The following is a 24,445-nucleotide window of genomic DNA, read 5'->3' as shown; positions in this document are numbered from 1 at the left end:
AGAGTTTATCCTTTCTACTGGGAATTTTATTTCAATGACTATCTTTTTCATTTCCAAGATTTCTGCCTATTCTTATTTCATTTCTGCAACTAAAAGGTAAAACTCCCCACAAGAATGTAAACTCTCTATGTGGATATGGATTTGATTTACTTCTGCTCATTGCTGCATCTCTAGCACCTATAACAGTGTGTAGAACATACTTTGATCTTAATAAATATTTGTAAATAAATAATTGACTTTTTATCGCAGGATTTTCTACCTTCTTCATGAATGGCAATCCTTTGTTTATACTTTGAGCATCCAAAATATACTTTGCCATGGTGTCTCAATATTTTAATTTCTTCTGGGTCAAATTTATTTCAGTGGTCATTTTCCTTTGCTCTTTTGTAGCTTCAGGCTACCTCATGTGCTTTGGAGTTTTGTTTTGCAAGCTCATTTGAAGCGGGAGGATTTTTTTTTTAACATCTTTATTGGAGTATGGGAGCTGTTTTGTTTAGTTTTATTTAGTGCTTTGAAACAGCTCCATCCAATATCTCTCATCATCTTTTTCTTACAAATGATTCTGTGCTCATTTTGTGCCCAGAATTATCCATCTGTAATCAGTTTCATACTGGTGATTTGAGTATTACATTGTCCAGACATCTGCATTATTACCAGTCACGTCACTGAACCAGGGAGTGATTTGGTTCAGTTCTTAGTTTAGCAGCCATGTTGTCTTTCTCTTGCCATCTTTAACGTCTACAAAAGTGAGAGTCTCTGGAGTTTGCATCCTTGCTCAGCAGTAGAGGGGCCCTTCTCTACAACCTGGTTTCAGAGTGAGGCTCGCTCTGGATCTCCACCTAGTGTAGGATGACTTTAATTTCTCATTTCCCTGCACAAGTTGTACCGGCCCCCTGTCCACCTGCAGAGCCCAGGAGGCCAGAGGCCTTAACACAGCTTACAAATCAGCACTTGAATTTCCGTTCCATTTGTGGGCCACTGAGATGATAAATTATGAGCTCAGCTGCGACTCTTGCATTTTCTGTTTTCATCTTTTGTCTAGCATTGCTATATGCTTGGAACAGAGAGGATGCTTCACGGCTGGAACCCACAGAGAGAATACCGATCAGATATCCTCACGCCTTTCCTCAAGTGTGCTTGGTAGAGAAAGTAATGTGGTTAAAAAGACTACACAAGGGCTTCCCTGGTAGCACAGTGGTTGAGAGTCCGCCTGCCGATGCAAGGGACACGGGTTCGTGCCCCGGTCTGGGAGGATCCCACATGCCGCGGAGCGGCTGGGTCTGTGAGCCATGGCCGCTGAGCTTGCGCGTCCGGAGCCTGTGCTCCGCAACGGGAGAGGCCACAGCGGTGAGAGGCCCGCGTACCGCAAAAAAAAAAAAAAAAAAAAAAAAAAAAAAAGAGTATGCAAGTCCATGGACAAATTATTTAGCCTCACGTGGCCTCAAGTCCCTCATTTTTACAATGGATAGTAGAATTGTCTAATATATAGGTTGCGTAATGTTGAAGATGAATCAATGCATATGAAGTGCTCAGTACTGTGGTGAGCAAACAGGACTCATGCAATAGACAGTAATAATCACTATTCATGTGTGCACAGTAGGAGGGGACTCTGGGAACATTTTTATCCATAGCCAGGAGTAAAATAAGGCCCAAACCTCCTGCTTTCCCCTGAGGTCATCTAGAATATTTTATGCATGTAAAAAATGAAAATTAAAGTAGATTTTTGGCATCTACATAATTCCGTGATCGGTGCACAGAGTTCAAGTCTAAAAAGAAAAGAACGCTTTTAGGTTAAAGAAAAGGAGAGTGTCAGTTAAATGGCTTAATCAGGTGCACTGGTTGTAAAAACTGCAGTTCTTCTATACCTTGAATAGATTGGGAAGAAATATATTCTGTAAAAGCAGTCCATATCATCAACACCACCTGAGGAAAACTTCACTCTAGAAACCTACCACTACAGCAGGCCACACTGAGCACTCTTCCTACTTTCTGAAAGAGATGTTCCTTTAAAAAAAAAACTGGTCACTGATTCAGCCAGTTAAGAGCAGGATCATGCTGATCTAATTCTGCTATAGTCACTTAAACTGACTTGGAAGAAATCTTCAAATTTTCCTTGGGACAAAATCTTTGAAGAAAAAAAACATATTTGATGAAGCGAGCCAACAGAAAACTAAAATTAAAAATTTTTATAGATTTAAAATGTATAAATGCTCACATCAAGTTAAACCCATATTCAGAAAGAATCTTGTCTTTTCTAAGCTGCTACAGAGCAAAACTAAAATAGAAAAAGCATCTAATGATATAACTGCACCCTTCAAAATACTTTTAGAAGATAAAAGCCTAACAAATTCAGAGTTAAATATATTGGCTGATCCAGACTTGTGTGAGTAGTTAATATTTGTTAATCCATGATTATAGAAAGCAACAAATTATTATAAAATATATCTATGGGCTGGAGACATCTAGAGAATAGAACCATGAAAAACAGCTTCTTTGTGACTCCTGTGACATTTACACAGCCAAGTAATATTTTAATTCAATCAATTATTTGTTAAAATAAAAATTTGGACTTGAGCCTTCAACTAATTTTGGGTACTCCCCCCTCAGAAAAATGGTTGTTCAGCCATGTATTTTACCATCCCTAAGGTTTACAAGCATTCATAGAACTTCAGTATTTTTCAGAATATGGCAAATAAATTCCCACAGGGAATAAATTTCTAATGCAGTTCCCTTAATTACAAAAGTCCTGCAATACCCCTTAATCAAAATTTACAAGAGAGTTAATGGTAAAACTGGATTAATGCCAAAACTGACTGTGGTTTATTATGTTTCTGAGGTTAGTAAGAATGAAGTCATGGTTCTTTGTCTCAGTACAGCAAATCTTATTAAGACCATTTTGAAAGCACTCTTGCTACTTTATGTAGGAGGAACAGTAAGTTTCCTTTCATACAGGCATACATCAGGCTTTGTTGTCACAACTTGTAAATGAACCCTGCCATATAAAATGGATGTATTATGATATTGTCCATTTAGTCCCTATAGAATAAAACACCAATGAAAGAGGTGATAATGTCATGTTACAATAAATAGTGGTATAGATATATCCAAATTAAATAGTAACTACAATGGAACAAATCTTGGGAAAATATCTCATACAATCTAGCAGCAAAGACAAATACACAGGTATCTAGAATGCAGGGCAGAAAGTGATAGGTATGTTAAAAGGTACAGAAAGTGGGCTTCCCTGGTGGCGCAGTGGTTGAGAGTCCGCCTGCCGATGCAGGGGACACGGGTTCGTGCCCCGGTCCAGGAAGATCCCACATGCCGCGGAGCGGCTGGGCCCGTGAGCCATGGCTGCTGAGCCTGCGCATCCGGAGCCTGTGCTCCACAATGGGAGAGGCCACAACAGTGAGAGGCCCGCGTACCGCAAAAAAAAAAAAAAAAAGGTACAGAGAGTTATTGGGATACACTCACATGAGGAAGAAGGAAGGCCACATAAGAATATGGTACATGAGTTGGATTTTGACGGATGGATGGGACAGGTCAAAATGGGAAAACAGCATTTCAAGTGGAGGAAACACCATAAACAACAGAACAGAAAGAGCAATGGATGGAGCCAAGTTGGCCAAAGAGCAGGTTCATAAAAGGCAGGGAGAGAAAGTGCCGGGTAAGTGGGCTAGATCCATATTGTGAGGAAATTAAATACCACACTAAGGAATTGTAATGAATTTGTTACGCAGTAGAGAAGCGATGCACAGTAAAAACTCTGCTACCAGTAAAAAAGTAAGAATAAATGGAAAGAAGTATATGACCCATAAGATATGACAATTTAGGGAAATGAGAGCTGCAAGAGACCCTAGAAATGAAAAGACTAGTTCAGCATTCATAACAAGACCATGGTAATGGACATAGGGAATCGAAGTTTGCCAGGAGAGAAAGAAAATGAGTTTGGAGAACATCGAGATTCGTTTACGGAGAGTTATGCAAGTTAATGTATTGATACTAACAAGAATTAGGAAAATGATTTCTCCAACAAGTAAAGAATTAGGGTCATAGCTCTACAGGGTCAGGCCGATGCTCCAGGAATGGTCAGGTTTTTACATAAAGAGAGACCACACAACAGCCTGATATAAAATTTAAACATATTAATTTTCTCATAGGAGATACTCAGAGGTTAAAACAATGACAAAAGTGATTGGCATTTGGTAATCTCATTTGGCACTTCTTTTTGCTTTTTCTGGGCATGCTGGAGGATATCCAATTTCTAAGATAGGTGATTAAGGCATAAGAGCCACTGGTGTTTTATAAATAAGGAGGAACAACTATAGTATTCAGCTCAGGTCTCTGCTATAGTCTTGTTTCTTCTCCAGATCACTGCTTATGAGATCATCTCTATATTTATAATAATTTATGGAAATTTCTCAGCCAGACTCATATATACCTCTCCTAATATCATGTCCTACCCCTAAATATTCTAAACTGTATCAGGTAGCTTTGGGATTTTAGCATTTGCTCTGCATTTCAAAAAGGAGCTGTGACAATGGTCAATTATGGACATTAGTCATAGACATGATTATATGTGCCATTATTACAGTGGTACAGCAGTCGACTATAGGTGAGACTGTTTCATTGAGTGTTTTACTGTTAAACTGCGTTTGACTAGCATAGCACTTAAGTCAGGAAACAAAAAATGCCACAGAAAATCTCGTTAAGATACACCGATCTTTTGTATAAAGGAGAATCACCGGACAGGTTCAACCTGTGCCTACATATGGGCAAAGAATACATGATGAGTAAGTAGGTAGGAGAATGTTGATTTGTCCCTTCATCCCACCCACCTTCTGTGCCCATAAACATGAGCCTGACTTCTCTGGAATAGGCTTTATTTAAAGTTACGTGAAGAGAAACTCTGAATAATGAGATAGACTTGGATTTGCTTGGACAAATTTGTCTTTTGGCTTGTCAAAAACACAGCACCTAGGGTTATAGGTGTTGTTGCAAAACTGCCTGTTATCGATTAAGAGCTCCATTTCTACTTGAGTAACAGGGAAAAAAACTTCTGGAAGGTTAACAAGACAATATGTGTGACCACAGAGAACAAGATTTTCTCACATTATAAAAAAAAAAATTCCTCTGAGATTTCTCTTAGGCCCCGAGAACAGAATTATGGTGTCAGAGACAGTGGAGACGTACCCCACTGCTGCTGATAGCCCAATTTCACTCTTTTTTTTTTTTCTTTTTTTTTTTTTGCGGTACACGGGCTTCTCACTGTTGTGGCCTCTCCCGTTGTGGAGCACAGGCTCCGGACGCGCAGGCTCAGCGGCCATGGCTCACGGGCCCAGCCGCTCCGTGGCATGTGGGATCTTCCCGGACCGGGGCATGAACCCGCGTCCCCTGCACCGGCAGGCAGACTCTCAACCACTGCGCCACCAGGGAAGCTCCACTCTCTTCCTTTTTGACAACCTTCACTCAGTGAGTTGACTGGATTAAAATCCTCTTCTCTGCTTCCCAAACCCTCCTTTACTCCACGAGGAATTTTGCTCCTCTTTTCATGAGTCTTCTAGGGTGATATTCCTTTCCTGCACCTGCAACACATACATACCACCATAGGCACCATCTACTGTTAAAATTCTGCAATAAACAGATTTCCCAATGGCAACGCCATGCCCAGCCATTACAGAACACGATCTTCGTGAAAATGGACAGAAAAAGCAAATCCTTAAAAATAAGAAATCCTTCCCAAGAATAAAGTTTAATTATACTTTTAAAAATCTCATTACACCCAGGAAAAATCGTAAAGTCAAGGAATATTTCTATTTTTAAACTAATCCTGTTTAATTTAATAACCATTATGTCTCCAGAAAGTGCGGCATGCCCACATTAAAGGATGCTTTTTTAGGTTTAAACTCATAAAAGTCTTATAATGGCTCAACTGACAAGAAGTTGACAGGTCACTGCCTTCTCCACGTCTTTCTGTGTATTCCTTCCTTGACTCCAGGCAGCCTTCAAAATTACCTTTATAAAGCATAGATATGAGCATTTCATTAACTTGCTTCAAGACCTTCAAATTCTCCCAGCACCCAAAGTCTACACCTGGGGTATTCAAGGCGTCTCTTAACAATTCAGCAACAACCTTCCCGTCCCATCTCTCACCTCTTCAGCCTGCCATGTTCAAGTTCGAGTCCTCTAACATACCATCCACATGAAAATCTCTCCACCTTCTCTCGTGTTACTCTCTCTGCCTGGAATGGCCTCTCACCTCTTCTGCTTGGCAAAATTCCACTGATCCTGCAACACCCTGCTCAAATATGACATCTTCTTGAGAACTTCCCCACTGAAACAAATTTATCTCACTATATGACACCAAGTTGCACTCATTCTTTCCACTCTGCTAAACTGCATACTCTCGGTGGGCGGAGACCCTTGTTTCTTTTAACGTCTTTACTGGAGTAGAATTGCTTTACCATGTTGCGTTAGTTTCTGCTGTATAACAAAGTGAATCACCTATATGTATACAGATAATCCCCATATCCCCTCCCTCTTGCATCTCCCTCCCACCCTCCCTACCCCATCCCACTAGGTGGTTTGTTTTTTTTTAATAAAAATGTATTTATTTATTTATTTTTGGCTGCGTTGGGTGTTCATTGCTGTGCACGGGCTTTCTCTAGTTGCGGCGAGCAGGGGCTACTCTTCGTTGCGGTGCGCGGGTTTCTCATTGTGGTGGCTTCTCTTGTTGCAGAGCAGGGGCTCTAGGTGCGTGGGCTTCAGTAGTTGTGGCACGTGGGCCCAGTAGTTGTGGCTCTCGGGCTTTAGAGTGCAGGCACAGTAGTTGTGGTGCACAGGCTTAGTTGCTCCGCGGCATGTGGGATCTTCCCAGACCAGGGCTCAAACCCGTGTCCCCCGCATTGGCAGGCGGATTCTTAACCACTACGCCACCAGGGAAGTCTGAGACCCTTTTTTTTGAGTAAGGATCAATTTTTTTAATGTTCATGCTTTTTTAAAATTGTGATATAGTGGATGTACAATATTATATGTTACAGGTGTACAACACAATGATTGATAATTTTTAAAGGTTATATTCCATTTAGAGTTATTATAAAGTATTGGCTATATTCCCTGTGTTGTACAAGATATCCTTGTAGCTTATTTATTTTATACATGATAGTTTGTACCTCTTTATCCCCTGACCCTATCTTGCCCCATTTTTAAAAATTTTGTGATCCCATACCCAAGACAGTGCCTGACTCATAGCCTGCAACTAATACTTGATGTAGTATTGAACTGAATTGAGTTTTATTTCATGAGAGCTATAAAGGAATTGGGGTTTCCACACTGTCAAGCAACTAAATATATGTGTGACCTAATAGAGAAAAAGGAATATATTAAATATCTTAATTTCTAAAATAGATAAAATAATTATTATGCACATTTGAAAAAGAACTCTTTGTAAGAAGGGTTCCTTCTTAAGTTTATAAATATTAGGCTACATCTCAATTAACACTGAAGCACAATACTTAAAGGATTTAACAATCATCAGAACTTAAAAATAGGGAGGAAGGGCGTTTCAATATTCCCTCCTTGGTGAAAGACGACTATGATTAAGAGAAAAATATTCATAAGGTCTCTTGCAAGACTCACAGGAATGCTGTTTTACCTATAAGTGACTAGCAGAAATGTTACAGCAAAATTCTTGTTCAGTTCTAAATAAGAAAAGACAAAAATAAACATGATTAAGTACTATCACATTTAGATGTTAAATGCCTAACTCTTGGCTATTATACTTTTACACTAGAACCTATAAAAAGCTGTGATTTCCTTTAAGTGGCAAAATCCAAGGCCCTTAGTACAATACCTGACACATAGCAAATTACTCAATATTAGCAATCATTATCGTTTTTATTCATTACTTAACAGTTTTTAAATTTTTAAATAAAAATTGTATATATTTAAGGTACACAATAAGATGATCTGAAACACATAATGAAATGAGTACTAGAGTCAAGCTCATTAGCATATCATTACCTCACACAGTTACCATTTTTTGTGTCTGTAAAATTTCCTGGATTCTACTCTCTTAGCATACTTCCAGGGTTCAATACAGTATCATCAAGCATAGACAACATGCCGGTACATAAGCTCTCTAGACTTATTCATCCTACATAACTGCAAATCTATACCCTCTGACCAACATCGTCCTATTTCCCCCACCTCCCTATTCTACGATGCTTCTCTGAGTTCAACTTCTTCTTCTTCTTTTTTCCAGATTCCACATATAAGTGAGATTATACGGTATTTGTTTTTCTCTGTCTGGCTTATTTCACGGAGCATAATGTCCTCCAGGTTCATCTCACTCTGCACTGGCCATAAGGTTTCTGCTAAGAAATCTGCTGATAGCCTCATGGGGATTCTCTTGTATCTGAGCAATTTTTTTCCTTTGTTGTTTTAAAAATTCTCTTCGTCTTTGATTTTAGACAATTTTATTATAATGTGTCTTGGAGAAGAACTTCCTGGGTTGAAACTTTTTGGAGACCTATAAATTCATGAACTTGGATGTCCAAATTCCTACCCAGATTTGGGAAGTTATCAGCTATTATTTCTTTAAAAAAGCATTCTGCCCCTTTCTTCCTCTCTTCTCTTTCTGGGGCTCCAGTAACGTGTAGGCTGTTTCTCTTAATGGTATCCCATAATTCATGTAAGCTTTCTTCACTGTTGCCCTTTTTTTTCCTTTTTGTTCCTCTGACTGGATAATTTCAAATATCCTGTCTTCAAGTTCTCTGATTTTTTTCGTCTGCTTGGTTGAATTTGTTGTTGAAGTTTTCTATTAAATTCTGCAGTTCAGTCATTGTATTCCTCAACTTGAGGATTTCTGTTTGGGTTTTTTAAATGGTTTCTATTTCTTTGTTGGACATCTCATTTTGTTCATTCACTGTTTTCCTAATTTAGTTGTCTGTGTTGTCTAATATTTCACTGTATTTCTTTGAGAATCATTCTGAATTCTTTATCAGGAGGTTTATAGATCTCCATTTATTTAGAGTCAGTTATTGAAGCTTTTTTTTCCTTTGGTGATGACATGTTTCCTTGATTATTCATGATCCTTGTGCACTTGTGTTGGTGTCTATGCATCTGAAGTAAGAGGCAACTCTTCCAGTCTTTACTGACTGGCTTCAGCAGGAAAAGCTTTTCACCAGTCAGTCCACACAGAAATTCTGCTGGAGCCATCTGGTGGAATCTGTAGGCAGGCAGGTCTTGTGCCTGGGTCAGCAAGCAAACAGGCTTGGTGTTTGGGTCTACAGGGACCAGCCTGGTACCTGGGTCTGCACGAGCCCACCTGGATCCTGGGGCCATGGGGGCTAGACTGGTGCTGGGGTCCACAGGGAAGATGGGTGCTCACGTCACTCTCCTTCCCCCAGGGGAAGGGTGCCTCTCTCCACACTGGGATGGCCAGACTTGAGGGAGGGGTGATGGGGGTACTGTGAAATGGCCTCTCCTATCCTCTTCAATGCATCCTTTCTTATTTATGTTCTCCATTCAGGTGCTGTAATCCTTCACCTAGAATCCTTAGCTCTTATGAAGTCATCTTTATTCACAGATAGTTGTTCACATTGATGTTTTTGTGACGGGAGGAGCATTGGAAACCACTAAACTGCCATCTTGCTGCTGTCACTACCCCACTATTAGTCATTCTTTAAGACCCATCTTTAACAACACCATCTCTCTCAAACTTCCTAAGGATCTTCAGAGTCAGTGGCTCTTCCATGGACCCCAGCACCTACTGCATCCCTACACCTCAGTACCTATTGTTGTGATCTGAAAGCCTTTGTTTACATGCTTCTTTCCCCCACTAAACTATAAGCACCTTGTAGACAGAGACAATGTACAGTGTACCTTTATTACTTTATCACCTTACACAGTGCCATGCACACTGTGTATTCAATACATTTTGATTGAATAAATAAATGAATAATTAACTTTCCTAAAATTCCTGCTGCATAACAGGTCTAAACCATTTCCAAGAAGAAAGTGTCTTCTTTCAAGAAAGAGTCTGTGTCCAAAAGTATTACAAATCATCTATCACAAATAGCTGTTGGTCAAGAAAAATATTGCCAAGCATAGTAAATGTTCCCCATCACAAAGCAAACATACACTCTCACTATTTTGCTTATGAACCTTACTTAAAATGGAAAAAAATTAACTGTCTGAAAAAGACAAACTAGGTCACGGCCCTATTTCAAACTTTGTAAATAAGATCTGCTGAAGCAGTGTGGAACTATCACTGTCTTCTAAGATATTAAGGCAGACAATTCAAAAATGAGTCTCATCTCATAAAAAACTACACACATCTGCTTCAGAGGGAAGGCTCGGGAAATTGTAATATGACAAGAAATACTGACATACAGACATATGAAAGATGTCATTAGCAGAATTTAGAAATAGTGAGTATGGTAAGTGAAAATACATTAAGAAATTGAAGGTCCCTTGGGACTCTTTTTTTGGTAATTTCATTCCTCAGATGAGCAAACAGATCACAGGTAAGTTTTAAAGAACTATTTGGAATTGAACATGATCTCTGTGAGGGCAGGGGCTATACCATGTTACCACTGTATGCCTGGCACCTAGAATATTGCCTGAGCCAAAGCAGTTGCTCAGTAAATACTTGCTAAATGAATCATTAAGGAAAAGTGAAAATCGGTATGGATAGACAAGAAATCAAGTCGTCCACTACTGAGCCCTTCCTGCAAAGAACTGTAAGTTTGATCAAGTGCATTCTAATAAAAATGTAAACTGAGTGAAGTCAGACAGAGAAAGATTGTATGATACCGCTTCTATGCGGAATCTAAAAAAAAATTTTAAAATCAAAATAAATGATACAAATGAACTTATTTACAAAACAGAAACAGACTCACAGACTTAGAAAACAAACTTATGGGGCCTCCCTGGTGGCGCAGTGGTTGGGAGTCCGCCTGCCGATGCAGGGGACACGGGTCCGTGCCCCGGTCCGGGAAGATCCCACATGCTGCGGAGCGGCTGGGCCCGTGAGCCATGGCCGCTGAGCCTGCGCGTCTGGAGCCTGTGCTCCGCGACAGGAGAGGCCACAGCAGTGAGAAGCCCGCGTAACGCAAAACAAACAAACAAACAAACAAAAAAACTTATGGTTACCGGGGGGAGAAGTGGAGGGGAGGGTTAGTTAGGGAGTTTGGGATTGACATGTACACACTGCTCTATTTAAAAAGGATAACAAACAAGGACCTACTATATAGCACAGGAAACGCTGCTCAATATTATGTAACAACCTAAATGGGAAAAGAATTTGAAAAAGAATAGATGCATGTATATGTATAACTGAATCACTTTGCGGTACACCTGAAACTCACACAACATTGTTAGTCAACTCTACTCCAATATAAAATGAAAAGTTAATTAAAAAGTAAGTACAGGGCGGGCTTCCCTGGTGGCGCAGTGGTTGAGAGTCCTCCTGCCGAGGCAGGGGACACTGGTTCGTGCCCCGGTCTAGGAAGGTCCCACATGCCGCGGAGCGGCTGGGCCCGTGAGCCATGGCCGCTGAGCCTGCGCGTCCGGAGCCTGTGCTCCGCAACAGGAGAGGCCACAACAGTGAGAGGCCTGCGTACCGCAAAAAAAAAAAAAAAAAGTAAGTACAGGGCTTCCCTGGTGGTGCAGTGGTTGAGAGTCCGCCTGCCGATGCAGGGGACACGGGTTCGTGCCCTGGTCTGGGAAGATCCCATATGCCGCGGAGCGGCTGGGCCCGTGAGCCATGGCCGCTGAGCCTGCATGTCTGGAGCCTGTGCTCCACAATGGGAGAGGCCACAGCAGTGAGAGGCCCGCGTACCGCAAAACAAAACAAAAGAAAAACAAAAACAAAAAAAGTAAGTGCGTCTTCATCTATCCATGTATCTTTTAGACACTGTCCAATAACATCCTTCCTCTTCCAGTCAACACTTCTCCCAAAAAAGTCTACCTCGGTAATTCTCCTTCCAAACCTCTGAACCACTCCCCTTGGCTGACCGCAGTCAGATCTCCACCCATCACACTACTCACACCGTTCTCCCTATTAATGCCAATGAATTTATTTGTACTGGTCAAATCCAGTGGACATTTTCCAGGTGTTATTTTCTGAATCTCTTCTTACAGATGCACTCTTGATCACCCACTCCTTCACATTCTCTATCCGCTAAGTCCTTTGACGTTGGCCTGGTGCCTCGTGGGTCCCCACACAATTCCTTAACCTTGCCTTGCTGCCTCTTCCACGGGCTCCTCTTCCTGACCTGCTCCTTCAGCATCTGATTCTGCCTCACCTCACTATTCTCCCTCTGAACCCTCTCCTGGGTCATCTTTTCTTCCTCTCAGGGACTCAAATCTGTGCATCTCTAAGCTCCAGATTTGTGTGTTTACTTATGTGTTCAATAAATAAATAACTTTACAAGCCAGGCACAGTACCAGGCACTGGGATAAAAGGTGAAAAAAGGACAGTGTTTACCTGCAAAGAATTTATGTTTGAGAGCGAGGACAATAAATAGGTAATTACAATCCAGCGTGATAAGTGATCTAAAAATGATTATTAGCAGAGTGTTAGAAAAGCACATCCGTGAACACATTAGGACAAACAGGTACTAGGCAAAGGGAATGAAGGGTCTTTAAGGCATAAGGAAAATTTAGGAGTGAGAATAGAAGTTGTCCATTTAGATCATGGAACTTAAGTCTCTGCAAAGCTTCTTAATTCCCTCCAGAGAGGGGAAGGCATGAGAAAGGGCAGTTAGGTGATGACTCAGCAGATCTAAACAACAGTTGAATGAATGAATGAGTGAATGAAAAGGTAAAGAAGGAACAAGAGGTGGAGGTGGTGATAGAGAAGAGAGGGACAGACACGGGGTGGGGGGACAGGGAGGGAAGGGGGGAGGAAGAAGGAGAGGGAGGGAGAGGGTGCCTCACCCTTTACTTATCATGGATTCCTCTATGTTGCTTTAGATATAAATGAAGAGGCAAATGGTGTTAAGACTTAAAAGATTTTTCCATTGTCCTGATTGTTGATAAACCACTGTAAATCTGTCTAACCTTCCTGAAATCCCTGTAGCATTCAACAACAGGGACTTGAGAGTAATAAGAAGTACTAACCCTACACTATGGATATGAGGGCATGTTCTTAACACTTTCATTCAATTACTTCAATACTCTTTAAGCAACTTTTTAGGTATAAAGCCATGTTCTGTTTTAGGAACGCGGCAATGAGCAGAGACAAAGCTCCTTCCCTCAGGGAGCTTGCACTCTAGCACACACGAGGGGTGGTGTGAATCTGTCTTTCTTCCCTGGTGAAAGTCTGAAAAACCCGACTGCAGAAGGCTTTCTGTGTGGGCAAACAGCAACTCCTAATGCTGGCTCTTCCCACATCTGCTTTTCTACTATATGCAGCCCTGTTCCCCACGTGGTTTTCAAAGACGTTTCTTCACCCAGACATGAGACAAGCTTGCACTCCCTGCTTCAGAATCCGCTCTCAGTTCACCTTCCAACTTCCACCTCTGTTTAGGGAACACACACACATATATGAAAGACCAAAGCGACATCTCTCACCAGCAATTGTTTACTTTAAATTCTAGCCTATGTGGTCTAGCTTAGTGCCTCTCAAAATGTGGTCCTCAGACTTAAGAGCTTGTTCCCAAGAATTCAGAAATTGCATAACAATTTATATTGCCTCAACATGCAAATAATTAACAGTACTTTTGTTATTGAATAGGAAATTGAGCAGTCCAGTAAGTCGTACATGGCGTGAGCTGCAGAAGAGTCACGCACAGCAGGGCTATGGGGCGATAAGTGATATCTGAAGGTTAGTTTGCAACCATAAACCAAAAGGGTATAAAAACTGAAATCAAACATAAACATTTGCTTTTATTTACAACTTCTCTCTACTGTCACTTTGTCCATCAGAATTTTAAAAATTGATGGTTTAATATAATTAACTAAATGAGAGACATCAAATTGGTAGAATTTATCCATAATTTATGGATGACAATACAATTTCATTTTATTTTTGTTATGAAATTGTGTTTAAATCTTCCCTTCCTGTGAATATATATCTCTGTGAGACTGGTTTTCTTCTATTAGGAGGATTATGGGTTACTAAAACAAGCATAGAAAGAGTTTAGAGGCACATTTTCCCCGGTACGCTAGGCTGCCATCCCAACCTACATTAGTTACCAAACAAGAAACTACTCATTTCTCACATTTAAAACTTTAAATATTGGTATATGCAGTTTTTGTTCAAAGTATACATAAAGATGTTGAACATGGGGAATCACTATTTCACTCATAACTTTAATTTTGATTGCAAAATAACAAAAATGACCTCAATGGCAATTCTTTACTAATTGCCCAAAGAATCTGCGAGCATTCAAGGTATAGGACAGCAGAGCTGAATGTGATACCTTCCATTTAGCTTTTAATTACAAATTGTATAAAAAGTTACTGCTTCTAATACTGTCCTTGGAGGTACGTGGAAGCCTTCTTCTGCTTTGCTCGTAGCAGTTGGGCAATCACCGTTTCTGTCTTGGGGCTAAATCCAGGCCTGGAAGCATAGCTGGGGCTGTGCATCCTTCTGGATAGTTTTTCACAATTGCCTCTTTTATAGTTTTTCTGGTGTGAAATCGAATGAAGCATCTAGGTTGCTTTCAGGAGTAACTCTGTGCACAAATAAAACTTTTCCAGCTCCATCTTGAAGAATTATTTTATGCAGATTCCCTCTGTCTTCCCCACTGGGCAGTGAGGTCACCTGCTCCAACACTGAGTACCCTGGGAAGCCCTTGATACTAATTTTATTCTCCAAGTAAGTTGCTCTGCAGGAAACCCACAAAATCCACCATCCATGAAGCTCACCTTCAGGTACAAGTCTTTGTGATCAGCTACTCCTTATGCTAGGCAAATACTGAGGACTGTACAAACCTCCTCTCAGCTAACACTCCTGTCAGCCTATGAGGCATCACTAGCTCCACTGGACAAATAAGGAAATCAAGGCTCAGAAATATTGAGAAATTGCCCCAAGTCAGACCACTAGTCAATGCAAGAATGGGGACTGGAATCCAAGTGTGACCAACTTTCCCTCCTCTAGTATATTACTGCAGCAGGCAATTCCAGATCATTAACCTTCTGGTTTTTCTCATTTATATCACTGTACAAATTGTAAACCAACTGAAAAAAAAATTTTCCCACGACCTAAATGTCACTTGGTCTATTAAGCATATTTCTGTTTTTTTTTCTTACTTAGCTCAAAAGAAATGTAATGAGCATCACATTAGATCTACTAAAAATGCTTCTTCTTTAGACTAGGAAGGGATTTGTTCATTTTTTTTCTCACTGTGTTTTCTGAATGTGCCTGGTGTTACATCTGACTTCACTGATTTCTCAAGTATCAAGATGAAGTTCAAAGTTTGTATCAATGGAAGCACCTCTAAGAAGCTTTTAACTTATTAATGTGTACACAATTGTATGAAATATGCTATGAATGGAACAGAACTATAGGTTTTTAATTTTGCATGATGAACATGTCTTAATATTGACTAGACTTAAAAGAAAATATCCTATTGAGTTCACTTTTATTCTATTAAAATATTTTATATTTATTATAGTGTATCATTATTATTATATAATTAAATTATATTATTATATCTAATATTACTTAGTGTATATTTCAATACTTTAGTTTGGGATTTGATGCAAAGACCATGGCTGATAATGCATGCTGATGACACTTAAAATGTATGCACATGAATTCCCCTTCCCTGACAACGTGCAATATCCTATGAAGTGCCTTCATTATGAGGGCAAAAAAAAATACATTAGTGAGTTTGATTCACAGTCAGACTCCAGACATAATTTCTTTCATTTCCAAGTAACAATAAGACTCCAACTATTCCAGCCCCTTTTACTTCTACGCCGGTCTTTGTCATAGCTTCTTTTCTAGTTCTACAGCTATGAAACTACCCCTTTTCAGAGACAACAAATCAGAATTCTTCCTTGTCCTTTGAAATTCCCATTTTTTTCAAAGAAGGTTTTATATATTTGTGTAGTACTTAACGCTTTTATTGTAAGTGATTAAAGTTGCATTAAATCACTTCCCCAAGCCAAACACATTAGTACTGGGATCATTCCCTAATTCAGAGAAGTAGTGGAGTGCTGTAATAAAAGTGAGTGCTGTGACAGGGAGATCAGCTCGGTGCTCTGTGACCACCTAGAGGGGTGGGATAGGGAGGGTGGGAGGGAGACGCAAGAGGGAGGGGATATGGGGATGTATGTATATGTATAGCTGATTCACTTTGTTATACAGCAGAAACTAACACACCCTTGTAAAGCAATTATACTCCAATAAAGATGTTAAAAAAAAAAAGTGAGTGCTGTGGAGCTGGAAATAGCTAGTTTGAGAGGCTTGGTGTCATCACTGCCAGATGCCTGCATTTGAGCAATTCACCAACCCTCTCTGTATGTGCAGTGTTACCACCCGGGAAGTTTCATGCCTTATTTTGGCTTTAGCTACATCTGACCTCTATGTGAGTGACTCCAGCCTACTGGACAGAGACTGTTGGATGTAAGTCTCACATCTCAAATCCAATTCAATTCAGTATCTTGCACTACAACCCCAAAGGAGCTTCTCCGCTTGTTTCCTCACGATATCAGAGAATAATCCAGGCACCCAAACCAGTATGTCTCTGTCTCCCTCTCCACATACCATGCATTTAGTGGAGAAGATTTTTTTCCCCTAGTTCTCATATATTTCTAAAATCTATGCCTTCTTCTCCATCTCCATTTCTATCTGCATAGGGTTTTTATTATCACTTGCCTGAACTATTTTAACAGCTTGCTAATCAGTCTTTCTGACTCTGGTCTTGTCCTCACCCCTAACTGGTCCTCAGTGGTATCCCCAGGCTGCTCAGTTAAAAATGTGTTGCTTCCTCGCCACTTAGAACTCACAAGTGAATAGTCTCACTCATAGGCTTCAGCCTAAGCTCCTCAGCCAGCGGGCGTCTGAGGTCCCCCGTGGCCTGCGCCTGCCCACCCCCCCTCCTGCGTCCTTTCTGCCCCTCCTCGCCTGTCACGGTTCTGCAATGCCTTTGCTCTTATCACTCCCTCCCACTGAAACAGCCTCTCTCCTGTCCTGCATCTGGCCCGCCAGCAGCCATCTGTCTGAATTCCCCCATCCTTGGTCTCTCCTAAGTGCTCCCCTTCTATGCTCCCTGGGCATCCTGTAACCACCATGGTGGTTAGCAGAGAATTTCAAAATTACCCGTTCACCACATCAACTCTTCCTCCCCTTTCAGATTCACAAGGTCATGTTGTCTAACCCATCTCTGTATCCCCAATACTGTATACATGCCTGCACTTGCATACAGGTGCACAATAAATACTGCTGAAACATAGGCATATTTCCAAACCCATTCAATACTGACATCAGAGCCCACACCATTCACCAGACGTTCTGTTGAAAATCTTCATGATGTCAGTCAGGACCCCACCACTGTTTATGTGCTGTGTTCTGGTTTGGTTGCCCCAAATCATCTACATACAAGCATTCATTAATCACCTATTAATAGCTACCTTACCAGCAGTGGGTAAACCAAAAGAGAAAGACAAGGTGAAAAGGAGAAACAGATACATAAAAAAAGAATATAAAGCATAATGTGATAAATGTTATAACAGATGCCTATAAAGGGAAAATATAAGGAAAAAGATTAGCCTTAGGGAGGTGGGAAGACCTCTCAGGGAGGGTGGATTTTGAGGTGTACCAAGAAAGATGGGAAGGAATTGGTTAAAGCAATGGAAACTAAAGTCCTTCTGGCTGAAACTACCAGAAGCCAAGCAAAGATGTGTTTGATTTTCTTCCTGAATGACCGACAGAACTTCACAAACTTGAACCTATGTAAGATAGAACTTTGCCCTCAGTTGAAGTTGGGTGGTCTATATAACTGGACAGCTAATTTACAAACATAAGCCTCTTACTCTTCACATAAATTATGATTTTCAATAAATCCATATTAATTTCTTCTAAGTTACAATTATGTCTTTTCTATCAAAAGCTCTGGGCCCAAGCTAAATTTCCTGACTGGTGAAGGGGTAAAGTTTTGAAAGGATAATTTGTGATTCACTCACTTTCCATGGTCCATCCACCAAACCAAAGAAGTTTGGAATGTCAGCAAAAAGGAACCGAACAAAAGCAATAGGAAAAAAAATTCACTGAAAGAGCTTGACTAGGACGCTTTGAATATATTTTTTAAAGACTGACTGTCCTCGTGATCAGCTAGAAAAGTCAGCAGAGTTAAAAATAAGAATCAGTCTTGCTTCCATAAGCACGGACCATTTTTCCTCACAGAGTGTATTTCTCTAACTGATTCTTCAGGGTGTGCTTATTTTCTCTTTGATACTTCCAGCTCTAATTTATCCTTTGGGAAATTCTGAACACAAGGTACTCTGATCTTCCCTTTGCTTTGGTGAAAACAATAGCTTTCCTTAGCTTGCAGAGAGATAATTCTCTTCAGATGTTTCTTATTGAAGATGATTTTACTTGCTTCTATTTGTCAGCCAGAAAATCTATTCATTCTTGATAAACATCATCACAATGGACTTATCACAAAAATGTGAAAACTCAGAGTTAAGTCATTCTAATCTCATTTGTTGCCCTTATCTTAAAAATTGAATTAAAAATTCCTTTAATGTAAAAATAAAATAAATATTAGACTTAACTACAACTTCTCAAGGGCAAGTGAATTAGTTTGAATTCAGACAGAAATAAGTACAGTTCAGATAATTAAATGAGATTACATGCATAAATACATAGGCAACTATATCATATTTTCAGAAAGTAACGGTGGCAACGTTTAATGGAATTATAGCATTTTTCAAATAAAGAAGAGATATGTTGCTCTCCAAAGTGCCACTATAATTTCAGCTTTGTCTGATCTTGTCTCATGTGAAATGTATGAACCTTGGCTACGCTGATGAATTTTCTCGGGAGAGGTCTCCAACAGAGTCAGCATCTGTACCCTTCAAATGGCCCAGAATTTTCTGAATAGAAAATGAAGCAGACTGGATACTGGAATAAATTCAATAAAATACCCCAACCAAAGAAGACCAATACATTGCAATTAATCTGATTTCCAATTCAATTCAACTATTTTTACGGTACTTACTATGTACCAAACACAGTGGGGAACTAGGACCTGGCTGCCCTCATATATACAAAGGCAGGTAAACAGCCCACAAGTCAAAGTCAAACAAATGAAAACAAAAAGGCTTTCAAAGAGTTTTAAGGAAGAAACCCAAGTAATTCCATATGAGGCTATACCTGAAGGCTTCCTACAGGAAGACAATTTTGAGAAGGGTCCTAAATAATTATACTCTTTCGGCACATGGAAATAGGGCTGGAGTGTGTCCTGAATGAACTGGGTTGAAAGAAGCTGAGGAAGAGCTGATGGTAAACGAGGGCGTATTGATTCTGTTCCTACATTTGTTTCATGCCCCTCTTTCTCCTGAATTCCAGCCTCTGGAACACTTCATCTTTCTCCTCCCCCCTTTAGGATTTTCATACATACTATTCTCTCCGCTGGAAAATACCCCCTTCCCCACAACTTTATCTCCCATCCCCTCTCCCTTAAACACTGTAACCCCAACTTCTCTTTCAGAGAAAGAGTCACTTCCTCAAATAATTCATTCATGTCCCTGATACTTGGTGGGGGTGAAGGGTTTGTCAAATACAAGTATCCAGCAATTCCTTTAATTTTATATTGTGCAAGAATATGACACTTAAGTATAATTCTATTTTGTAAATATAGATCCTTTATATATGTCAGATATAGGAAAGAAACCTAGTATACTTTTTTTTTTTCTTTTTTTTTTTTTGTGGTACGCAGGCCTCTCACTGCTGTGGCCTCTCCTGTTGCAGAGCACAGGCTCCGGACGCGCAGGCTCAGCGGCCATGGCTCACGGGCCCAGCCGCTCCACAGCATGTGGGATCTTCTCGGACCGGGGCACAAACCTGTGTCCCCTGCATCGGCAGGCGGACTCTCAACCACTACGCCACCAGGGAAGCCCCCTAGTACACTTTTAAGCATTGTAAACAAATTCAAATTCTTTGTAGATTTAGTCGTTTTCTCCTTCTACTGAAGAATCACTTCCCACGTAAAAAAAAAAAAAAAAATGTACAACTCTGAAAACTCCATACTCCTAACCTGAAAGCAGAAATAAATTGAATATACATATTTAGTTTACAGCTAGTCTTAGAGAAACAGAAATGTGGTTGTATCTTAAGGTATAAAAAATGGAATTCAGCTGAAAGATAGGATGGAAAGCAAATACACAACTGTTCTAGAGGAGGTAACTATGCATCTGGAATGTTTCCAATTAATTAAAAAAGAATAACTCTAAAATCTGCAGCTTTATAAAGAGAAACAATTGAAGGACAAAGGCATTATCTGTATTTTAATTGATATTCTCTCTCTCTCTCTTGTGCTCTCTCAGATTTTACTAAGTTCATACTCTTGCGATTTAAGGGAGTTTCCACAGCTCCTCGTGAATAGAAGCAAAATTTTCTGTTTCAAACGTGGGTATGCTGTTTGCTATCAAAACAAGGAATGGGAAAGTGTGTTATGAACTGAAGACTCTGAGGGAAGAAAGAGATGGGCTGGCGGATGTGCCTGTAACAGAGCAGGACCCTACAGGGCCTTTGGGGGACAGACTCCTGCCCCCCACCATGTCCTCCATCCGCCTCTTGCTTGTAGAAAAGGCCTCCAAGGCCTTCCCCAAGTTCCAAAGAATAAATTTAATCAGAGAAGTGAGAAAATGCAGAAACAAAGGAAAACAGCCAAGCAAGACAAAATAAAAATTGTTTAGCCATTAAATAAAGTCAAGGGACTTTAGCTCCTCCTCAAGAGCTACAGAGAATACTCTGAGCCATATCCTTAAGCTGTTTTGCAGATACTGAAACCCCCACCAGGTGGAAGAACTTCACTGTATGCTGACCACAAGCACAAGCACTAGACCCCAGACAGGTTGGAACCAGAAGGTTGATGATGTCAACTCCCAATTACCTCACCACCAACCAATCAGAAGAATGTCCATGAGCTGATCACACACCCTGCAAGCCTCTCCCTCACCCTACCTTTAAAAACCTGTCTGTGAAAGCCATTGGGGAGGTCAGGCCTTTTGAGCATTAGCTGCCTGGACTCCTTGCTTGGTGCCTGCATAAAATGCTGAACTCTCCTTGATTCTCCTTGACCACAACCCAGTGTCAGTGGATTGGCTTTACTTTGGATTAGGCAAGGGGACCCAAGTTTTGCTTGGGAACATGCCTAGGACTGCAAATTGGATCGAAAGGCTGATGTCCTGCTGTTCTTTACTTTCTTATGCTGTTTGATAGTTGTAAAAACTTGAAATGGTAGTAAGTCCATGCCATTCTTCATATCTGTCTCATGCCAGGAGAACATACTCATTTTCTTTCCCTCCAGAGGTAGGGAGAAGTGACACATTTCACAGAGGTGCTATCATGGGAATGGCCAAAACACATACATATTTCTGGCCAGACAATTCTCAGTTGAAAAAATTGTTCAAATATATGACTCTGAGATTGATATTTGTGTAGCATTTCTTGTTAACATAAATAAAATGTCTATCTTCCTTCTATTTGTTACATAAAATATATTTTGGCTTTTTGAAACTTTCTTTAAAGAAAATGTGCCATTCTTTATTGAAAAAGGCACACCTTAAGAGAATATATGCTTTGAATAATTTATTTGTCTGCTTTCTGTAAAGATGATGAATTTACATTTAGATATCCCAAATCATAAGCCTTAAAATATTCAGTATGAAGCTTTATCAAAATAATAAATAGTCTCAGTAACTAATATACAACTTGTTTCCTTTTGATTTTTCTTTTTTATTTTAATGTTGACGTTATACTGAAAACAATATTTGAAAAAAGCTAATCTAGACCGCTCAAACTGAAAGGAGTACTTTAATATGAGGAATATTATTCACATTTACATTCATCTCATTAGTCACCATGCAGTGGTGCCTTTTGCCAATAAACAGGATACATTAAAATGAAAGGGTTTGGTAATGATAAATTACATTTACATAAGGTAGGAAAAAATGAGGCTAATGGGGATGATGGCTCATGGACAGAGGAAATACAAAGGAAAGCCTCAGTTAGAAAAGAGAGAATAAAATAGCATGAGGATGGTGAAGGTAGGGAATAAGAATGCTCCTCCTCGAGAATTCCTTGGTTAGAATTTCTGAGTTAGACATTTACATGCTGGACTTCTTAAGAGTCTGAAGGAAATCAATCAAGAACTTTACCTGACTTGGCACAGGAGGATATATTTTAGAAACAGCTGTAAAACATTTCTGCTGGCTCGATCCTGTTCACTGGGGGTAACAACTAACCCAGGGTGTCTGCAGGCAACCAGTGTCAAGGCTCTGACGCACGTGGCAGAGTCCCCAGGTTCACAACCTCATCTGAATTCCCCTGGAGACTGGAGGAGAAACTCTCAGAACAGCCAGCTGGCCTCGTCGGCATGCTTCACGCTTCCTGAAGACTTCAACCAGTTGAATTTTATTTGCAACAGATGCATGAGATATAATTGGACAGCAGCAATTCAGTAAAAACCGTTCCAATGGCTTCTTTCCTTACAATAAAATCCGAACCTCCACAGTGGCCTACAGCCCTACATAATCAGACCCCTACACATTTCTCTCAACACCTATCATCCTTCTCAATGTGCTAGGATCGCCCTGGCCACCTTTGTCTTCCTCACACATGATAAGCTATTGCCATGACCTGTATGCATCAATTCTCTGCTGTGGGAAAGATCTTCCCCCATACTCTGGCAAGGCCATCTTGCTGTGATTCAGGTTCCTTTCAAATACCACCTAAGGGACTTCCCTGGTGGTCCAGTGGTTAAGACTCCTTGCTTCCAGTGCAGGGGGCACGGGTTTGATCCCTGGTTGGGGAACTAAGATCCCGCATGCCACGCTACATGACCAAAAAAAAGAAATACCACCTAATATTTAAGTCCTTCCTAACTACCTGCTCTAAATGACCATCCTCCTACTATAGAAACTAGTTTTAGATTTTCTTCATTGCCCTTTTCACTATCTGCAATACGTTGTTTATGGATTTATTTGCTCATTTTTTTGTCTTGCCCATTCTCACAAGAATGGAAACCTCATGAACATTCAGTGAAGAAATGGTACCGAATCAGAGCAATTGGAGGCATTTGATAATATCTGACACCAAACCTTCGTAATAGAAAATTTGTTTGTAGTGTATAATGTTCACTCCATTCACTGAGATGGATAATACAGTACAAAAATTATGGACTTTAAAAGAGAAAAACGTCTTTGATTTGAATCCTGGTTTCACCACTTCTTATCTGGGTAAACTTGTGTAACTTCTCTGTAAAATGGAAATGATAATATGGAACTCACTGGCTTATTAAATAATCCATATAACTTACCTAGTATTGTTACTGACTTCTAACATGTTCTTAAAAATTGGTAGGTATTATGGCTACATTATATTTTCTTTTAAGTAGCAAATTACTTCCACCTATTCTTTGCTGTTCTGAAGAAACCTCTGTAACTGAAGTGGAATCCATTGTTTCAGCTTGTCCAGTATTCTTACCCTGTGCTTTTTGTGACAGCCCATTGGTCTTCTGTGATGCTAAGCCCACCTAGGAACAGGCACATGACTCAGGTCTGGCTAATGAGACCAGGTCCTTTGCTGGAACCTTTAGTTGTTGGGGGTGGGAGGGATGGAGGGGGCACCTTCTCTTCTTCTTTGAATGCAACACTGGTCTGTAGTGACCATCTTTACCCAAATGTGAAACAAGTCTGCCTGAAAATGAAGCCCACACAGAGGAAAGGAGTACCAAGAAGAGACAGAGAGAGAAAGAGTATCTTGAAGACCCATACCCCTGGATCCAGCTGTGCCTGAAGCAGCCATATCCCCTGGATATACCTGTTAAATAAGCCAATCCATTGTTTTGTTTATGCCAGTTTGAGTTTGGTTTCTGAAACTTGTAATCTAAACAATGCTTTCCAATAAAATATTAGCTTATTTATGTTTGTTTGTTGTAAGGCCTTTGTATGTTTGCTTCCAGATAATAATTTTATAAACCATGTGTCTTACCATGTCACTCTTCTGCTCAAAGCAATTAGTGATTTCTTCTTTCCTTATGTTTGTTTGTTGTAAGGACTTTTCTGATGTCTAATTAGTAAATAAACAAGTTTACATCCAGAATGAAATTTTCAGTGAAAGTGTTAAAAAGGCTCTAGGGCTATGAGGAACTAGCGACACCTGAGGGCTATTTTTTTTAAGGCGGACATTAAGAGCTCCTTTAAAGAAATGGTCAATGTCAGCCTTTGGCACCGAAAACCAAGAACAGATTGTTCAAAA

The 24,445-nt window shown here is 40.2% G+C and overlaps 1 protein-coding gene across 4 annotated transcripts in view; it reads right to left on the bottom strand.

The window, feature by feature from the left end:
- PREX2 (phosphatidylinositol-3,4,5-trisphosphate dependent Rac exchange factor 2) overlaps window positions 1-24,445 on the bottom strand; it is a 283,316-nt gene that overhangs the window by 49,011 nt on the left and 209,860 nt on the right. Inside the window, exon 36 of one of the 4 annotated variants that reach the window (XM_081259021.1) lies at window positions 22,425-22,583. The exons of the other annotated variants lie outside the window; for them this stretch is intronic. Within the exon in view, the coding sequence (XP_081115147.1) occupies window positions 22,568-22,583 (16 nt within the window). The 3' untranslated portion in view covers window positions 22,425-22,567. Of the gene's footprint in view, window positions 1-22,424; window positions 22,584-24,445 lie in introns of those variants that run through there. 4 annotated transcript variants of the gene reach the window in all.

The sequence above is a fragment of the Mesoplodon bidens genome (assembly GCF_964165515.1).
Source record: "Mesoplodon bidens genome assembly, chromosome: 16".
Taxonomy (NCBI): domain Eukaryota; kingdom Metazoa; phylum Chordata; class Mammalia; order Artiodactyla; family Ziphiidae; genus Mesoplodon; species Mesoplodon bidens.
Note: the sequence above shows the minus strand (reverse complement) of the source record. Positions and strands in the feature narration are given on the sequence as shown.